The sequence below is a fragment of the Neolamprologus brichardi genome, chromosome 11 (genome assembly GCF_056152115.1).
Source record: "Neolamprologus brichardi isolate AB-2024 chromosome 11, ASM5615211v1, whole genome shotgun sequence".
NCBI classification, from domain to species: Eukaryota; Metazoa; Chordata; class Actinopteri; order Cichliformes; family Cichlidae; genus Neolamprologus; species Neolamprologus brichardi.
The window spans coordinates 29382900-29403292 of NC_142114.1; the positions used below are offsets into that span (position 1 = coordinate 29382900).

Sequence of the window (20393 nt, forward strand, 5' to 3'; positions counted from 1 at the left end):
GCTCGACTCATATGATTCTCAGTCAGATTCACTCCACACTGGTCACATCGCTGTCTGCAGGGCTTTACTCCCAGTCGACTACCAGAGCTACTGTCTACAGACTTTTAGTCATGTATCTTCTCTTTCTTCACCAGTCTGCACCAGTGTCTCACAGACAGCTGTGCAATAGCCTCCTGCTCCCCAAACAGTAGGCCAGCTGATAACCAGAGTGTTCAGGATGGTTGTTTCCCTCCTGCCGGGTGCTGACACAGATAAACAGCTCATGGATGGAGGCCTGTTGGAACAAACATCCTCACTGTGAGGAAACCAGTGCAGAGGCTAAATAAAATTGTTTCCTGCAGTCCCACAGAGTGGACACTGAGGGATGGCCGACATCATTTAAGCGTCGCTTTTAGCTTTCGGTAAGGTCAGAAAAGGTATCTGAGGAACGCAAACATCTGCTGATGTGAAGCAATCCTGGGCGTAACTGCCTGTTACACCCGGCAAACATCATTCCCAACATTCAAGTCAATTCGGTTTCTTCATCCTGAAAACATGCTACTAGCAACTACAGCTGATGATCTCTGTCAGTTTTATGGTTAAGTTTCAGCTGCTGGTTGAAATATGATATGTAAATAGTCAGTGTTGATCAGTTTGTATGCAGAGAGAGGCAAAAAGCACTTTGTAGAGTAAAAAAAATATCTTTATTTGGAATTTTGAGTCCTTCCAGAGAGAAAAGGACTGTCTGAAAGTATTATCAGTAATATAGTAAATGCACAGTGCATGGTTTGGGGTATTTTGACAAGGTAATCTCATATAGGGAGATCTTGAATTGTTAATTCTTCTTTAAAAACGTATTCATCAGAAAGGAGTGCAGCCATTAGTCAGTTTTTCCTCTGTGTGCAGGAATAAACCTGGAAAAACATCTGTATTAATACCAATTTTTAAAATATGGCTCATTTTTGATGTCAGTAAGAGAACACATTTGCACCAGCCCAGGTTTAACAATTGATTGTTTTCTTATCCTTTCTGGTATGTAATGCTGCCACCTACTGACACAGAGTCAGTCATTAAAAACATCAACCCTGCATGACGTTGTTTGAAAGGCCACACACACACACACACACACACACACACACACACACACACACACACACACACACACACACACACACACACACACACACACAGAGATTACATCAGGTAAATTAAGCTTAAAATCCTAGAAGCACTGAACTGATTTGATTTTGTAATAAAATGGTTACATTTGTGCTTCCATGTGGATCGTTTTCTGTTATTTTTCCATGTATGAAATGCTGATATTATTGCGTTTCCTGAACTTCCTCATTGAACTGGTTTTATTTATCTATGAATTTATTAATTTGGATAATCTTTTCATTTTCATCAGTGTGGTACTCTGGTTTTAAATACACAGGTGTCATTTTCACTTGTTGATAACAAGTACATTCAAACAAACTGTGTAAACTGTGTAACCATATGTTTAGGGGACAAAGTGTCCATGAATACATAAGAACATGGAGGACAGAAGATTAATGATATTTTGGGGTGACAGAGACATTAGACTATAACTATTTTTGTTTGATTTTTTATGCATCATTTATTATGTGTGTCTCTGTTGTGTGCTGTGATATAACAGAAGTGAATACAGCAATTCCTGGGTTTTTGTTTGTTTGTTTTGGTTCCTTTTTCCTACTATTTTCCTACTCAGTTGTATATAGTATTTCTATTTCTATTTTATTCTATTGTATATATTATTCTATTCTATTTTATTCTATTGCATATAGTATTTTATTTTATTCTATTGTATTTTATTGCATTCCAGTGTTTTCTAATTTCTGCTACATAACTTTGCACTTTTGCTGTAACAAAACAAATTTCCCACCTGTGGGACTAATAAAGGTTATCTTATCTTATCTTATCTTTAATTTATGCACATGTTAATAAAGTTATTGGGAAAGGGGGGGTGTGGGGGGGTTACCGCCTCCCTTCCGTGACGTGTTTCCGGTGTCATGTCAGCGGTCTGCTGGCACCTCATGTTTACACTCTGATGCTCCTGCCCGGTTCCAGTCCTCACGTTTTTCAGTGAAACAGTTCGACAGAAACAAACGAGTCAAACGGAGGTTTGTGGTCTTGTTATTTCTGTTGTATCGCCGAAGGTTCGAGAAACATTGGTCTAGAAACGGCCGCGAACATCCAGGTGTTTGACGCTAGCTGTTAGCATCAGCTCGTCCAGTGTAGATTTAAAGAGCGAAACCGGTTCAGTTAGCATCGCAGGAAAATGCGCAAATTCACCAGTTTTAACTTCACTCTTAAACCTGCTCGGGTCCTGAGATCTGCTTTAAACCTCTCTGCAGTTACACGGCGGGTTATACGAGAAGCAGACTGGTTTTATAGGCTAACTGTTCGCGACATGTCTCAATATCGTGGCTAAAACGATTCCTTTAAAATATATTGGAAGTATAAAAAAATTGAAAAGTCTTTAGATTAACAGTCAGAAACACAAAGTCACGTGACTTTTATTTCTGTTGCGCGTTTCAAACCGGAAGTGACTCAAACTGATCTCCATCAAATACGTCGATACTCCAAAAACACAGATAATCAGTGTAATTAATAGGAAATGAGAAATCGGAGCTTTTTTAAAAGTTATCACTAATGAAGTAAAATCTGCGAATGAAAACAAGAACTGACTAACAAAAGCAATAAGAAAATGTTTGCTGTGGACAAAAAGCGCAATCAGACTCTTTATGAGGGAGGTGGAGTAGTCAGAGCTGAAGGGCAATAATAGGGAAGGTCTCGTCTCCTTTAGGTTTTAGGGAGATAGATGGGTCTGTATATTAACAACACTGCAGCTGTTGTACAGAAAGAACAGTAGACAGGACCCTGTAAAACTCACCACAATACATACAGGCCACGAGACGCAGACATGCAGAACGACACAGGAAGCACAGCGAGCTTGGATTTTCAAGTCCATCCATCCATCCATTCGCTTCTGCTCAAGTCATTATTTTTATTATTCAGACATCAAGGAAAAGTATCAGAGATTTTTGGACAAACTTACTGAAATTGATCTTAAGTGATCGAATGCACAGATGTGTGTTTGTGACTGACCTGCTCCCTGGGTGCCATTTATTTTTCAACCATTACCTGAAAATCTTAATTTATTCTCTCCATCACTCCTCCACCTCTCCTGTCTGCTACCCTGGGTGATTTGTCTTACACCAAGTGAGGAAAGAAGTAGGACTGGGCGATATGGCCTAAAATTCACATCTTGATATTTTTTAGCTGGATGGCGATACACTGTATATATCTCAATATTTTTTTAAAGCCATAAAGTAAGAACAAACAGAGAGTTCTTAGTCAAAGCTGAGTCCCAGATGTCACACAGGCACTTTTATTAACATACAGCGTAGATGTACATGAAAAAATTACTCAGAAATAAATTATCAGCATTTATTAAATAATAATGCTCCATAAATAAAAGAAAACAATGTTGTTTTTGTGCATAACAAAAAGCTCACAATTGTGCAGTCAAAATGTAAACTAACAGACGCTGAGCACAATAACAAAGATTTCACAGCTGCTCTGTGACTGACAGCCTGGAGTTTGAAACCCTCTTCGTAACCGTGTCTCTTAACAGGTGCCATTTATGGCCCTTATACACACACAGTACGGTAATATTGCGTTGAAGCACAGTACGTATCACTCCGCGAGGCTCCAGACTACGATAGCCGTAATGCTCCGCAGGGCTCGCAAAATCGCTAGCCCGACGTCCCGGGGCTAGCGATTTTTCCAGTCGGGCTACCAAAATCTATCTCTGCCCTGCCCATCGGGCTATCATAGGAAGGAAAAATATATGTCAATGCTTTTGCATTCTTTCGGAAATGTAGCTGGGTAATTATGTCATTGGCATCGGTGAGCCACTGTCAATATGTGACATATTAAAATCGCGTTTGAATTTGCGCTTGTTTTTTGCTTTCACTTTGCAATGGCGCGAACTGTGTATAGAGAGCGACAGCACTGATTGGTGAGTGACGATAATTTGCGCACCAATTCCTCTGGCATCGTCTTATCAATCGTTAGCTTACTATGCAAACATGACAAGTGAAATCTCCCGCAGCTTAAACATGTGAGAGGCTGATCGCGCAGAGAATCGCTGAGCGTTATGTGAGTGCGTGTGTAAAAGCAGCAGGATATATATTTTAGTTCTGCTGAGCCAAATAAGACAGGTCAGGGTGAAGAAGTGACAGCCAAAGAAAAGCTTACCACAAAACGGAAAAGTTATGACAAATCAGACTATAAGGCAAAAAGAAAGTGCAGCTTTATGGTTTCATGGACAAAAGAATTTCTGTGGCTGCAATATGACGAGCTAAATAACCAGGTCTGCACATAAGTGGTCCGCAGGTGCGCATTCGCTGTCAAAATAAAAAACGAGCACAAGATAAGAAGTTGCAACACGTGTTTGCCTACATAAGATTTTCAGGATGAGGACAGACATTTGTTTAGAACTCTTAAAGATGTCGAAGAAGCTCCTTTAAGCAATTACTGTGATGTTCCTTCACCTCCAAAGAAATGTCAGGAGGAGTCCGAACCACAAAAGAAGCGCGTATTCTCGGAAAAGTGGTTGCAGGAGGTGAGCTGGCTTCAAACAAATGATGAACGCACAGAGATTTGGTGCAGAATGTGTCGTGAAAATCCCACTCTAGCGGACAAAAACACTGCCTTTTATATGGACGCAAACGCGCGTTGCAACTTCTTATCTGGTGCGCGTCTTTTATTTTGACAGCGAATGCGCACATGCGGACCACTTATGTGCACCCGTGTAAATAACATAATGTTCTGCCGGGTGTGTTGTTGGTTTTCCCTCGATTTCTGAGTCGACAAGCGCCTTTGTTACTGGGACCAGTACATTTAAGAAAGGCCCCCGTTAGAACCCATGAGAAATGCAAGAAATGCATTATTGCTCAGTCTGCAATATCTTTCCCAGAACAAACACCAATTGCAAATAACATACTAAAAATAAACCTGAAAAATCTGCTTAGAACAGTGTACTATGTTGCAAAGGGTGAACTACCACTGGCACAATTTAGCAGTCTTTGCAAACTTCAAAAACCCGTGACTTCAGTGGAAAATTCAAATTCAGGATCTGACACAGACTGATTCATGTTCTACAGTTCTTACAAGTTCATAGAAATTTCTGTTTAATTAGAACCAAGTATTTGAGTTGATGATTGTAATTTTTATACAATGTTGTAATTTGTGTTTCAACAATTTTTTGATTAACATCAATCAAAAAAATTGTTCTCTTTTTTATTCGGGCTACTTAAATTTATTTTGGGCTACCAAAGACTGAAGATTCCCTGCCCGAAGGGCTACCAGGGATTTTGAAATTTTGCGAGCCCTGCTCCGACAAACCATCAAGCGGTGCAGCTTCGTAGCTTAGCAAAGTCGTACTAAAGCATTTTTGACAGATTGCTGAGCGCCGTGTAGCACATACAATCGGTTCGCGGTCAGTAAGGAGAACTCATACATGTCATACTGTCGATTTTTGAGAAAATGACAGCATTTTAATGTAAGGTTATAGTCCGAAAAATACGCTATACGAGTTTTGTAAGGTGGTTTGTTTCGGGGCAGGACACAGTTTCACACATTCTTCATTTTGCACTTTATGGCACACATCTCTTATCTCGTATAAAAATATATCGATATATTTAAAAACTCGATATATCGCCCAGTCCTAAAAAGAAGGTAGACATATTATTTCTGATAGGAGTGTGGGAGAGGGAGTCCTGCAGCGTCACACCGTGGATGCTGTGCTGAGAGCATCCAAACATACAGCCACGATCTCAGCCCAGCAGGAAATCAACTTTACATGTAAAAGAACATCGCACTTTGTACTAAGAACACACGCGAGGTTTTCTCTGCATACGTAACAGTTTTAAGGGTTTAAGGTTTGCTTATATTTAACTGTGTCTGTGTGCAGATGGCTGAAGTCGTTCAAGAGAAAAGTCGTGGCTTGAAGTTTGCGGAGCAGCAACTCCTTCGGCACGGCTGGGAGCACGGTAACATACTTTGAACTTCTTCATTCAGACATTAAAGCGGCGCTCGTGAGGGTTGGAGCTCAGCTGCAGGAGTCTGATCGGCGCTTTCTCTCCTCAGGTAAAGGACTGGGACGAGCTGAAAACGGCATATCAGAGGCCATCAAGGTGAAAGTGAAGTGTGACAAAGGAGGAGTAAGTGCTGTTTGTCTCTATGCAGCAGACGCTTGTGTTGACGCTAAAACAGGTTTAAGCTGAGAGGGCCGTTTACATTTCTTCTGCAAGGTTGGCCATAAAGAAGGGGAGCAGTTCACCTTCCACTGGTGGGATCATGTCTTCAATAAAGCCTCCTCCAGCCTGCAGGTGGAGTCTGATCAAGTAGGTCGCTCATTTTTATTTTTTAGGTGTTTTGCTCGTACTTATTTATTAAGCTCGTCCACCTGAGCGCAGCTGTTGTTTTTGCTTTGGCTGCTCAGTGTGAGAATATTTTCAGGATTTTAGGAGCAGTTTAACCCTTTAAAGCCGGTCAGAGCGGCACGCTCTGTTTTGCGTAACTATTTTTAAATCCCGGTAGCTCTGCAACCACGTAAGCTAGCGCAATAATTGTTTTTGCATATGAAACCGGAGGAGTTGTACTTACATCTTATGCCATCAGCTTGTCCTCGGTCACAGTTTCCTTCCACATATAGCTTTGCAAAAACTGCATAAAAAGCGCTTGAAGCAACAAAAACATAATATTCCAGAAACACGCTTTGCCGATCCGATCAGCTGTTCATAACACTTCCTACGTTGGAATAGACGTCAGAGCGAACTTTTGCATGTCTGCCATGACCTGCCCAAAACCGGAAGTGACGTCATTTTTGCGGAAATGTCTTTTTTTTTTTTACCATCAGGGCCTTATGAGCCTATACTGGTGTTTTTAAAAGTTATCTTTGACTTTATGACTTTCTGTGTCGTTTCTGGGATGCTTAGGACTCATATTGCACTGCTGGAAATAGTTTATTTTGATGCATATGCTGCTTTTTTGCAAATTTGCACTATAATATTTATTTTCATTTTTCCTGCAGTATATAAAAATTGGTGTATTTCAAAAATAAATCTATGAAGACACTCAAAATAAATTTCCTGTGGTGGGAAACTATTTTGTGCAACTTTTTTGTATTTACAGTTTTGAGGGATAAGCCTCTTAAATTTCTCTAACTAGAAATATATGTTAAAAAAACAAAAACGATTTTACATTTTTTTGTAGTTTATTGCACTTTTTTGCAATTTATGTAATTACTATGCACTTAATGCATACATATTATTAAAATTTAGGCTGTAATGGTTGTATTGATGTATAGCAACTTGAAATGCTCCCAAAAATGGCTCCACAGCATGTAAACATATAATATAAGCTCTGGCGGACTTGGTTCTATGGTAGGTCTTAAAGGGTTAACGTTTCAGAGCAGCACCTCTGAGGAGTTGATGGAAGCTGCAACAAGGCCCAGACTCAGTTTAACGTTCACATCAGCTCCATTCAGGCTCCGAGTGGAAGCAGCTGGTTTGTTCACTTGCACAGCGTTAACGTGTTTCCTGGTTTTCTGATGCAGAATGGGATTAAGCTGAAGAAGACTGCAGAAGAAGAGGAGGATGGGATGATCTCCAATAAAAAGCCGAGGAAAGCGACACTGGCTAAAGATAAGCTGTATGGATGCTTTGTCAAGGTAATTGTTTGCGTGTCTTTCAGCTGTGTGTCCGTTCTTGTTGTACTTATTGCAGTTCAGTCATCAGACTGCTTGCCACTCCTTGCTGGTCACTGGCGTTACGCGATGAGTCACGAGAGCGTCTCGTTCAGGAAAATCAAAATCGCCAATTTTGAAACTGAGAGAAATGGCTACAAAAACAATGCTGCGGTCTCCAAATCTGACCGAGCAGCAGGTATGTCGTCGCCTCGACCTCCACCTTTGTTGTAGCGTTCGTGCGCGATCGCAGAAACCGAGTGGACGTGAAGAAAAGTACAAAGAAATGTAAAAATGTTCGCACCCCAAAAACTGACCGTAACAAAGAGCAGGAACGACGTCGGCCATTTATGTAGTTCACATCATAGGCTCTGCAAAGTTTCCCCACAGAAGTCTACAGCGGGCCTTACAGTGGGACATTACGGCACTTTTGTGCACGACATGGACACTTATTGTGTTTTTAAATGTAGTTTCTTTTATTCACACCAACAAACAAACGCCTGGCTCTTCTTTCAGTCTGCCACGCTGCTGTCTGGTCAGGAGCAGCCCGAGCCGAAAGCCTCCAGCTCTGATGACAGCAGCAGCTCAGATGAGGAGGATGAGCAGAGGATGGATCTCTCCAGCACCACCAAGTAAGACAAACACAACATCTGATCTCATCAGCAGCTGAGACTTGGAATTGTATTCGTAGCTTTCATCTGATAAGTTACATCGTGAGGTTTCTGACTCTCTGCAGGCTTTCTGACACTGACCTTATGAAGGTTTGTGGAGGACGCACAGCTCACAAGTAAGACGATAAGATTTGTAGAATTCAACATGGAAGAAACATCAAAGAACTGTAAAAAAGCATAACCCAGTTTTCTGTGCTTCTGTTATTTTAGGGGAGCCAGGCACGGCTTGACCATGAGCGCCAAGTTAGCCAGGCTGGAGCAGCAGGAGGCCGAGTTCATGGCCAAGTATGGAAAGAAGAACCAACCAGCAAGTGCTCCTCCTCCAGCCTCCCGTTTAGAGACGCAGGAGGAGATGACGGCAAGCAGAAAAAAGATGAAAATGAATGAGAAGAGTAGTGATGGAGTGTGTGAAACTCCCACAACAGATGTTCAACCTAAAAAGAAGAAGAAGAAGGAAAAGAAGAGCGCTGATCCCGAGGAAAGAACTGATGAGGATTTGATCCGTGTAGAAAACTGTGAGGCAGACGATTCGCACAAGAAGAAGAAGAAAAAGAAGAAGAACAAAGTGGAGGAGAACAGAGTCGAAGAGACGTATTCAGCGGCTGCAGAGAAGAAGAAGAAGAAATCCTCTAAAGCCCTAAAGGAAAATGACAGTGACTGTAAGGAGTCGAGCCAATCAAATCACACAGGACTGGAGGACTCAGACGTCACAGTGAAGAAAAGGAAAAAGTGCAAAAAGGACAAAACATGTGCAGATGAGGAGGCTCCTCCTCCTCTGAAGAGGAAGAAGAAGAAGTCTAAAGACTAGTCTGTGATTAACTGGGAACGTGCTTCCCAGTGCACTCGTCTGTGGTGCTAAACCAGAATCATCAATGTCGACCAGCAAACATAAACAGGAAGCACTTTGCACCCATTTATTCTGCTTACAAGTCCACATGGCAGAAATGTTAGCATGATGCTGTGACGTGAAATTGTGGTTAAAAAAATCAGCTGAGGTTTCATGTGAGTGCTTCCTGTTTAGCTTTGCTTAGTCGATATTAGAGGAACTCGGTGAGTTGCAGTCTAAACAGGGACTGTAAAGGAATTTTAGATCCTCTTTAACTAGATCCAGCAGGTGAAGCGTATTACAAGCCCGATGCTGTTTAGACAAGTTGATGATTTTATTTTAAAGATTGCCTTTATAACAGGAAATGTGCCCTAAATAATCCATCACAACCAGACGTGGCTTTTCTAACCTAACAGCCATTATAGCTGGAGTCAGTTTAGTTGTTCTGGGAGGTAAACACGAAATACAAAGAATCTTTTTACAAGCTCCCTTTGACTGAGACCCAGCTGCTACAATCCTGGTGCAGGACGTGCAGTATTGTGACACATGCTGGTTTTATATGCAAATGAAATGATCAGACTCAGCAGACTTTTGATTCTTTTATTTAAAATTGTCTTTGTGTAAATAAACGTTTTAAACAACAAAGTAAACAAAATCTTTTGTGGGAATTAGAAAATATTCATTCATAGATCATTTGCAGAGTTTTAGTCACCTGACAGGTGTGTCAGCGTGAGCCTGGGACGAGACGCACACTTGTGACAGATGTAAGCTTTGATGAGATTCTTGTTTCCTGAGCTGTGATGTTGATTAGCTCTAAGCTTTTTTTGTGAAGATGATAGAAAATAAAATAGTTCCTACGTTAAAACGCCCAAACAAGGAATTTGTTTCCCTTCTTGAGTAACCACGAGTGATCTCTAAAAAGAGATATTGCTCAAATGTTTTTCAGCACCACAAGGTGAGTCACATGTACTTCCACCGTATTTAAGAGAAAGCAGATGTGTCTTCAGTGGATATCTGGAAAACCTGGCAACTCTAACCCACATGGATAAATAGCACTACAGGCCAGAGGGGGAAAAGATTTTTAGGTGAACTGTTCCTTTAATCAAGATGTGAGAAGAATGCGTCCATGGTAACAACAAAAAATGACCCTTTTGCCTTCAATTCGAACCAAATATCTTGGTTCGAGTCACCAACGCCAAAGATTAAAAAACTGAATAGTAGAATAAATGTGTCTTTTTATGATCTTTTGGATCATTTTACTAATTAAATATATGTTCGACCTTCATTTACCGGAGTTTCAACATCAGTGATGGTTGTGATTTAAATATTTCTTTAAACCGACAGCTCAGTGGGTGTTCAGATGCTGAACACTGTCCTCATTTCACTATTAAAAATAACAAAAGGAGCTTTTTAAAAAATAATAATTGGTGGCTCAGAAAAATCCTTAGTGTTACTGTATCTGAAATTTCTTCCTAGATGAATCAAAAAGTTAAAAACACAAATAAGCCTGTTGAACATGTGAAGAGCAGTGACTGTCCTGCCATCAAAAATGTTTTTAAAACATCTGCATCATGCTGTTATTTTAAACAGATGATTAACAAAACCCCAAAAGTTGAACTTTCAACTTTCCCTTGAACCTGCGTCACTTCACAACAGACAGATGGAGACAGCGTTGAGCTTGACACAGGATGGAACTTGCAACATGAATTATGTAATCAACACATGCAATGTTGCTCGGTGTAAAAGTACAGTGTTGCATTTCTGCCTTTTGGTGACACACACTGCTCTGCTCAAAGGCTGTTTTCATAAATAGTTGCAGCAGCTGAAAAACTACAAGTTCTCCATCCTCCATTATAAAGATGAGAAACGAATAATGCAGACAGTAGTGATGTGCGATACCACTGATTTCCTTTCCGATCCGATACCAAGTAATATTCAGGGTGATATCGACGATACTGATCCGATACCGATACTTTGTACAAAAACTTATTTTATTTATTGTATCTCAAATCATAGCGTCATAATGATTACAGGACATCAGATTACTTGTTCTTATCACTTAATAATGCAGAGTTCATCATATAGAAATAAAAAACTGAAGTTGTTATTTGAACTATTTGCTATTTGAACACGTTGCCTGCCTGCAGCACTAAAGGACTCCGTGAGAGACGTCTGTCCCTCTCCTCCTCTTCAGTTCGCCTCAACATACGCGCCTCATATTCTGTGATATGATTTACTCTGAGGTGTTTGACAGGTTAGTGATGTTGCCACAACCATACATGCCAACCCTCCCGATTTCCGACAATCCCGGAGCCACCATTCTCCCGAATTTCCACCTGGACAACAAAATTGAAAAACCATATCGCAGAATTCATACCGCGGCCCAGCCAATTCGTTACTCGGGTTAAACATGATGTATAAGTCACTTTGATAACTTAAAAATGTTATTGTTTGGCTTTTTCAGTGTTTTATTTGTTCGTGAGTAAATCGGTTTGGCTGAGATTAAAGTTATTAGATTAGATTAAATTAAATTTAACTTTATTAATGCATCGGGAGGGGTCCTCCGGGGTTTTCACACAGCTGAATAAACATCAAACAGAAAACTAATTAAAGAAAGTGTGAGACGGTCGAGAGTTTACGTCAGCGCCCGGTTATATTTTAGATAGCAAGGAGCAGACAGCAGTTTCACTCCACTGAGGGAGCTCGTGACGTACTACCCGGCTTTCTTTAGACCGTGAAGGCCGGGTCCTCAGGTGGAAGCAGCCTCTGAATTTGGACACCCCCGCTGTTTCCGGGCCGGCCAATAATAACGGTGACATTTTAACGTATTTTATCCGATAAATAAACACTGTAAAATGTATTCATCACCCCCCAACAGCCCTTTTGAATGTCTCCCTAATTCTGAGGTCTCAAGGTTGGGAAAGTATGGCCACAACACCTCACTCTTGGAGCACTTTTTTGCCACATGTATCGCAAACCACGTCTCAGCTGTTTGCGGAGGTAAAATACGTCCGCACAATTACGCTCAGCCATTGTTGTGAATGCGCGCGGCAAGGGGCCGCGAGACATTTATACAGCCGTATTTCGCACATGACTATGAAAGGCGGAAGAGGAAGTAGTTCCTTTGAATGTAGACAATCCGAATGTTATAGTTTCTTTCCACTGTGTTCCTGTTAATTATAAACTACAAATTAACCCTAAATTACTAAAATATCGATATTTTAATGTGAGAATCGATTCTAGAACATAAATGACTGGTATCGGAGGAATCGATATTTCAGGATCGATCCGCACATCACTAGCAGACAGTATCTGGAGCATGGACGGCAACGTGGAAGAGCACACAGAGAACGGCAGCTGGAACTAAGTGGACAAAGGCAGGGCGTCTGTCTCACAGATGAATTTGCTCTGAAAGACACCTTTTGCTTTGGCCCAGCTTTTTGTGGCATTCCTCTGAGGGATGATCAGCACATATGAAGCGTCTGACGTCTCCTCCATCCAGTAACTATAAAAGCAGGACATGAACGTCAGCATGTGTAAAAACCTCCCAAATATTTTATTTCTGCATAATTTCTTTCATAATGCATCTTCTTTTACTGAAATCACAATATTATTATTATTGGCATATAAATCACGATATTATTTTATCATTAATCATTCACTGCTGTAACTTTTTTCTGTAGCTGTAAGACAGTTTTCTTACCTCAGCGTGTCACTGTGTCCATCAATCCAGACCCACTTATTTGCTTTCTTCTGTAACCCAATAAAGTATCCGTGGTCTGGACTATAGTAATATGTTATGTGTCTACTGAGAAACTCCTGTGGGTCATATCATTCGTCATTCAGTGACATTTATGAATTATCATCAGTTATGTAAGAAAATATCATGGCTGTAATTGTGTTGTGGTCTTGTTGTTAGAGCTCACCTGCTCTTCGAGATCGTCAACAACAACCAGATCTGCAGCTTTGCCTTTGCAATACCCTTGGCTTTGCTCCCAAGTTTTCCAGGGGGGGTCCTCATTGTAAAACAGGTAGCACTTGTTCTTAAATAGGATCCAGCCGCTGCGGCATGGCTGACACTCTGCAAGGAGATTAGAAACTAGACTCAATGTAGGCTCGTTAACAACATTATCAAAAAAAAGCTAAAAGATTCACACTTTTTTCTTTTCTACTTTCCATTTTAAAGTAGCTTTGATGAGTCGTTCTCTGGAAACAATGAGAACACAGAGATTCCGTGATTTTGCTAATGAGAAATTCTTAAGCTTCCCTTAAACTTAATGGACAGATCCTTAGGCTACGTTCACACTGCAGGCGAAAGCGCATCAAATCCGATTTTTTTTGACCCTATGCGACCCATATCCGATCAGGATATGACAGTGTGAACGGCACAAATCCGATATTTTCAAATCCGATCCGGGTCACTTTTTATGTGGTACTGAATCCGATACATATCTGATGTTTTAGAAAGCTGCTGTTTGAACATGTCGCATTAAATCCGTCTTTTACGTCACCGACACAAGACAGACGCCAATTATCAGCGCCCGAGAAGACATCGCGAACGCTTCCTGGCCATCCGGTGAAACTGTTGGGAAGACAACGTTGGAGAAACGTGAACATTTTATTTGTTCTGTATAATCTGCAGATTCTGACAGAAATCTGCAACTATCCTTTGAAGCAGCGCTCCTCTAAAACAGCAATAAGGATCATTATTAGGTTTTTACATTATTATGTAAATAACAAAATAACTTAAAGCAAAAATTGGGAAACGTAAAGTCTGAAGTCTTTATATTAAGGTCCATCAGTCAAACAATACTGTTTGCTCTGGGCCTAAACAGAGCGCGTTGTGTGTGACGTCTTCTTTTGCGCATGCGGGCCGCTTTGAGCGTTCACACTAGAGCGCGTTTCCTGTCGCATTTTATTTGTAGTGTGAACGAGCAGACAAAAAAATCGGATTTGATCAAAAAATCGGAATTGAGCATTAAGACCTGCAGTGTGAACGTAGCCTTAGAGAAAGGCAGAAGACAGTGAGGTGCTGGTTTGCTTTATTGTTTTTAAAGTGACAAATATGCATCTATGTGTTATCGCGTGTTGGGTGAGCCGTTCACTCCTGAGAATTGTAACAAACATGAGGGACATGCTGCCAACTGATGCGCAGGGGTTGAAGGTCAGTTCAAAGGAGAACAGATTCCATGTGCGGTGAAGTCAAATTTTAGATGATATTTGAGGCTCTTTACATAACGGACCTGTTTTTCTGTTTATTTAAATACTGGCTGCTGTGTTTTCCTGGGTTTTGTGACCAGTTCAAATCATCTCTCCCAACCTGCACGCTTACTTCTTTTGTTGTTTTCTATTTAAATTTGTCACATAAATTCTCCATTCATACTCTCATGGCTCGATCATACTGTTGATCATCTTCAGCTCCTAATAAATTTTGACATAGGAAGCTTATTAACTTCTGAGACAAGCACAATGAAGCACTCACGTTTATCAGGACAGTAATCCTTTACTGGAAAGTTATCAAACTTCAGGATGACTTCCAGCGTCCAGTTGAGATTGTCTCTCTGTCTTCTCAGCTCCTGAGTTTTATTGTCTGAGATTTCCTTCTCCACGGCCAACCGCTGATGTTCTGCTGTGAGGCTACTGAGGTTTGCTGCCTGTGCCTTAAATAGCAAACTGACTGTGAAGGAGAGAAGACAGCACAGCACTCATCATGACAGCCGACCAATGAGGGCTCACATCCAGTCCTAACAGAGAAGCCTTGTCTTCCTGTCTTCATTGTGAGACAAAGCTGAAGACACCAAACACACTAAAACATGAATGTATAATAAAATGTTTTTTTAACCACCAGTAGAAGGTAATAAATAGTAAAAAGGAAAATTAGCCTTAAATTAAAATCCAGGCACTAGAGGTACAGAAAGTTTGAGTAACAAGTAATAAAATGCAGCTTTGTATTTTAGTGGGAAAGAGATAAAAATAAATGGCTCAGGTTATATTAGGATACAATATATTATCTGTTTTTTAAGCCACCTTTATAAACAGCTTTGAAGGTTTTTCCACATACAGTGAATATGTAATGAGTACTTTTAACCAGCGTTGGTCAAGTTACTTGAAAAAAGTAATCAGTAACTAATTACTGATTACTTCCCCCAAAAAGTAATCCCGTTACTTTACTGATTACTTATTTTCAAAAGTAATTAATTACTTAGTTACTTAGTTACTTTTTAAAAACACGATTTACAACCTGAATAGGTGATAAAGTGATAGATCTTTCAGCTCAATTCTACTTTTTCTGCATAATCATCATACAAAATGTAATCAAATGGAAAAGTCTCTTTTTAAAACTTGTTTTATTAGTTTTAATCTTTTAACTTTATGCATCAAGCAAAAATTTAATTATCTGCAACATTCTCTGACTGGAAGAAATTAGTTTAACATTTAAACCTATTTTCTGCACATTCCAGCACATAAAATTTTTTTTTTTTTGTGTTTACACTCAGTCTTTCAAATAGATGCAAGTAAAACACAGCAGAAAATAAATAAAATCAAAGACTAGCGGTCCTGTTGCTCTATTTTCACCTGTAAAGCAGGAGTGGGGTAGGCGGAGGGTTACCCTGGTGCAGGTGTGCAGCGGTCAGTGGAAGAATCCGCGAGTTTCTCTGTGAGTTTCCCATTACGTCGTAGGTACTCGGTGCTTGCTCGGAAGTTTAGGGTTTTTTCGCTGTAAAAAGAAGTTTTCTTCCCACGCACAACGGACACTAATGTTTTTGTCACTTTTTATGGAATCAAACTCAAAGTAAGGTCAGCACTTCCACGCTTTAAACGCTGCACGCTCATACTCTCTCTGCACTCGATATATGATCCATTGTTGATCTGCACACAGCTGTTGTCACAAACGTGGCACTCGCTTACGTCACTGTCATGAGACATTCTCGCAAAAAAATCACGGTTTCAGTAACGCAGTAACGCAGCGTTCCTACGAGAAAGTAACGGTAATCTAATTACCGTTTTTGCGATAGTAATCCCTTACTTTACTCGTTACTTTTAAAAAGTAATCAGATTACAGTAACGCGTTACTGCCCATCTCTGCTTTTAACTAACTGATCCACAAACAACCATTAAATCAAGACAGAAGCTAAGTAGGAATAACTATGTGTTAGAAGTTAACAGGGTTTGCACAGGGAGGAGGATGGGTGGATGAATTTCAGGCTACGTCCACACGAGCCCAGATAGATTTGAAAACAGTGTTTTCATCTGAAAACGCTCCGCGTCCACACTATTGTTTTCAGCCATTTTCATAGAGTTGTGCGTCCACATTGAAACGGATGAAAACGCTTAAGTCCCAGCCCTGCGCATGCGCAAAGCGAGTGAGAAAAGCGATCTGGAGCACGTACAAACTGATATTCATCTTGTTTAGGGCTGTCAAAATTGAGAGCAATCAAAACAACCGCTGTATAATGCCCTCCGCTATCTTTGTTTATTTGGTCACATGACTGCATCACATGACTAAAATACTTCATCGTTTTAGAAAGTCTGCGTTTTTGTGTGTCCACACAGCTCCGTTTTGAAATGTATGCGTTTTCAAAACGCTGCGTTTTTCCTTGAGGAAAATGTCTCGGTGTGGACAGGAGGTAAAAACGGAGAGAAAACGATGCGGATGTAGCCTCAACTCATTATTTCCTTTTGCACATTAACGTGACTGTGACCTCTAAAACTTTAAATGCCTGTGTGGTATTGTAAAAATCAAGGTGATGCTTTTCCAGCCTTACTAAAGAACTTATATATTATATATTATATTATTAATTAATATTACATTAATTGAAAGCTAATCACATTTTTGCATCCTTTCTGTTTTCATTGCCACATCACATGATGCCTATAATGCCCTGGAGAATCAAAACAAACCACATATATGGTTGTTTAGGCTGGACGAGTAAACAGAACCATTACTTCCTTCTTTTACTCTTTAATGTCACTGTCGTTACTCACAGCAGCAGGTCGAGCTTTTCATAAAGCTTCACTATGTAACTTCAAGCCTAAAACCTTTTGTGCAATACTTTTTGTTAATAGTCAACGGTGCAATAGACCTCAATACTTGAAATGTGCAATTCACTTGTATTTTTATTTTTATTTTTATTCCTATTTATTCTATTTATCCCCTTTGTATATTTTATTTATATATGTCTCTGTATTTATATATGTGTGTGTGTGTGTATATATAATATTCTGCTCACGCTCTGTAACTTCTGTCGGTGCTGTGCTTTTGGAAACCAAATTTCCCAGAGGAACCCACCCGAGGGATTATTAAAGTTCTATCTTATCTTATCTTAAAAATCACCCCAAATTAGCCAAGTTTCATTTACTCAGGAATACTACGACTAATAACAATAATTATAATACACCTTTTGTTCATAAAACCTCATAAATAACATGAGGTTCTGCAGTGTTCTGTAAGGTTACTGTGGACTGCACAGAAAACAATAACTTAACACTTAAATCACACATCAGATCTTCAAGAATAATTCAAAAATCTTTACTGACATTTATTATGTAATGTGATGTAAAGCAAACTGCAAACAGCTGGCCCTGAAAACTCAAAACCATCAAACCTTTGATGGTTTAAAAACACCAAACACCAAAGTAAAATTCTGTCGAGCAGAACCAACACTAAACAGAGAATTAGAAAATCGATGCACAAAAATATTTTATTTACTTAAAATAAAAACGAAAGCTCGACTTTTGGGAGAACATGAGAACTAAATGTAACAATAAAGTTGAAAATAGGATGAAAACTGTCTTTATTTATTTATTATTTCTATTTTCTGGTCAAATTTGTGACTCAGCAGCTTTCACATGGTGTTGTCTTTGTATTGTAATATCTGCCCCGGTTTATTACCCTCCATATTATAATAATTAAGAAAGGTAAACAAACAGTGAAACTAATAAAAAACCAGCTGAAACGAGTTTGGTGTGCTGAACTCAGACTTACTGTAGACGATGGCGATGATGCCCGCCAGCAGGAGGATACAAAGTATCTCAAAACATGCCAGCAGTAGACGGAGATTGGAGCATGCAGCTGCTTTGCCTTCTGCTTCTAATGAGAAATTTGGCGTCATTATTATGAGAAACCGTCACCTGGACTTTTACTGTTGTGTGAAGCTGCAGCTCATCCCTTTGCTCGTGTGTCTGTTTTCTTAGGCTTTGTTGTGTTAGCCTCTCAGGACCACTGAGGCGCCAGATGTTCATGTCAGATGTTCTCAAAGACATACAGGTGTGAATACATTTGTTCCACTGTTGGTCTAAAACATTTTGCTGCTAAATTAGTGAAGATAAAAAAGGGATTTTATAACTTACTAGGTGCAGGAGGAGGACCAGCAGGCGCTTTAGATTTAACTTCAGAATAAATGGCCGGGTCCTCGTTTTTTTCTGGAAGACAGAAATAACTAAAAGAATGGACTCATAGAGATGAGTTTGACTACAACACAACCCACAGAATTACAAAATGCGCAGTCACGAGTCATTAAAGCATATCATTGATCTCATTGTTCCCCTTTTCTTTCCTCTCCTTCCCCTCACACACCACACTCTGCAAAATCACCATAGTTAAATTATCACAGTGAGTTTTAAACCCAACACTAGAAACGTGTCTATATGTGTCGACTCCTTTAACTGTTAAACGAACACTTTGGAAAGTGAGCTGCTCGTCCACCACTACTATGTTCGTTAGGTTAGCCTCCACTGGTTTGTAGCTAGAAGTCTCACTGGATCTGTTCCAATAAAACACAGTATTTTATTCTATTTTATTTTATTCTATTCTATTGTTTTTCTTAATTATTCCTGCTCGTAACTTTGCACTGTTCACTTCCTGCCGTGACCCAACAAATTTCCCATGTGAGGACTAAAAAAGGTTTATCTTATCTCTTATACTGTGTACTCATGTCCCGCCTGCTAGCATCTTGCACCCTGCAGTTATGTGCTGGATTGTCTCATCTTTACACAGGCTGCAGCTGGGATGTTGCCTGGTGTGACAGACCCCAGACCCCAACTCAAGACTTGCCTTAGTCTCTGCAGGTGGTTGCAGTATTTCTGCATTACTTGTGTTGGTCTGTTTTCTCAGGCTGTGTCATTGTCAAATACAGAAAGTTTAAAGCATGAATTTGCTTTGTTGTTTGTGTAATATCTGCATGAACATTATAACTTACCAGGTGCAGGAGGAGGACCAGCAGGCGCTTTAGATTTAACTTCAGAATAAATGGTTGAGTCCTCGATTCTTTCTAGAAGACACAAATGACTGAATGCAGGGATTCATACCAACAAGTCTGACATGTTTGCCATGTGTTAGTTTTCAAACTAGCTTTATCACATCATTTATGATAAAGCTAAACAATGTGATAAACTCAAAAAGATAAGTCTGAGCTCATGACTTGGCATATAAAATAGAAATGTTGTGCTTTGTAGTGATTTGAATGTCTCCGAATTTTAATGAAAAATAATCTTTTTGTTGTTTTTAAAGAAAAACAGGAAAATATGATGTTCTTTCATCAGGGAACTTCACAAAGATATAAACAGTCAGACTTATCAGTGATTCATTTTTGAACGAAGCAGGAGCGTAACTTACCTTTTGTTGGTGAAGCACCAGTTTTGAAAACCATTGTGGAATAATTGACTTCTTCCTCCATCATTAAAAGCCAAATTGCCTTCAGTGCAAAGAAAACTAAAACTGGCCTCAACAGGAGCGGCCTGTTAAAAGCCCGTCACTGACACCCCGCCCACATGCCCACACACGCACCATAAAACAATACGAAATCCCAGCAGTAACTGGTACAGAACAAACCCACGGTTCCTCTTCCTAAAACTCCTCAATGTGTTCATACGCGTGCCTGATCTCGGAATCGTGTTGCTTCCGTAACACGCCGTTACGCTAAGAGCAGTTAACACACCAACCTGTCACATATGTGTCTGGTGCAACGTCCACGTTGTTTCTTAACTGATGATCGATGTCGTTGTGAGACATCGTGTTAGGGGAAAACGTTGTGATGAAAAATGTCTGTGACAGTACGAAAAAGGAAGAGGCGGGTGATCGCAATTTTTGCAACTTGTCTGGCCCAAGGAGCAGTGAGGTGTGTGTCATCACTGCACCTCA

At 40.1% G+C, this 20393-nt stretch overlaps 2 protein-coding genes across 2 annotated transcripts; one reads left to right on the forward strand and one right to left on the reverse strand.

The window, feature by feature from the left end:
- Window positions 1-1992: 1992 nt before the first annotated feature.
- gpatch4 (G patch domain containing 4) lies at window positions 1993-10205 on the forward strand. Its single transcript, XM_087848513.1, has 8 exons — window positions 1993-2120; window positions 5981-6059; window positions 6157-6230; window positions 6321-6413; window positions 7628-7741; window positions 8273-8388; window positions 8493-8543; window positions 8638-10205. The coding sequence occupies exons 2-8, from the start codon at window positions 5981-5983 to the stop codon at window positions 9233-9235; spliced, it is 1125 nt and encodes a 374-aa protein (XP_087704639.1). The 5' UTR covers window positions 1993-2120; the 3' UTR covers window positions 9236-10205.
- Window positions 10206-12580: 2375 nt separating this feature from the next.
- Window positions 12581-19932, reverse strand: LOC148100703 (uncharacterized). The gene is made up of 8 exons (XM_087847848.1): window positions 19869-19932; window positions 19453-19524; window positions 18605-18676; window positions 18240-18344; window positions 14736-14930; window positions 13180-13334; window positions 12957-13072; window positions 12581-12758 (listed from the first exon to the last, which is right to left on the reverse strand). The coding sequence occupies exons 1-8, from the start codon at window positions 19930-19932 to the stop codon at window positions 12617-12619; spliced, it is 921 nt and encodes a 306-aa protein (XP_087703974.1). The 3' UTR covers window positions 12581-12616.
- Window positions 19933-20393: the final 461 nt, after the last annotated feature.

What these genes read in the sequence shown, in the direction of transcription:
- gpatch4 (XM_087848513.1), top strand. Translation starts at nt 5,981, where the DNA reads ATGGCTGAAGTCGTTCAAGAGAAAAGTCGTGGCTTGAAGTTTGCGGAG. An exon ending in TCGGCACGGCTGGGAGCACG is followed by an intron (nt 6,060 to 6,156) that starts GTAACATACTTT and finishes TTCTCTCCTCAG; the next exon opens with GTAAAGGACTGGGACGAGCT. An exon ending in TGAAGTGTGACAAAGGAGGA is followed by an intron (nt 6,231 to 6,320) that starts GTAAGTGCTGTT and finishes TTCTTCTGCAAG; the next exon opens with GTTGGCCATAAAGAAGGGGA.
- LOC148100703 (XM_087847848.1), bottom strand. Translation starts at nt 19,932, where the DNA reads ATGATGGAGGAAGAAGTCAATTATTCCACAATGGTTTTCAAAACTGGT. An exon ending in TTGACGATCTCGAAGAGCAG is followed by an intron (nt 13,073 to 13,179) that starts GTGAGCTCTAAC and finishes TATGACCCACAG; the next exon opens with GAGTTTCTCAGTAGACACAT. An exon ending in GGACACAGTGACACGCTGAG is followed by an intron (nt 12,759 to 12,956) that starts GTAAGAAAACTG and finishes CTGCTTTTATAG; the next exon opens with TTACTGGATGGAGGAGACGT.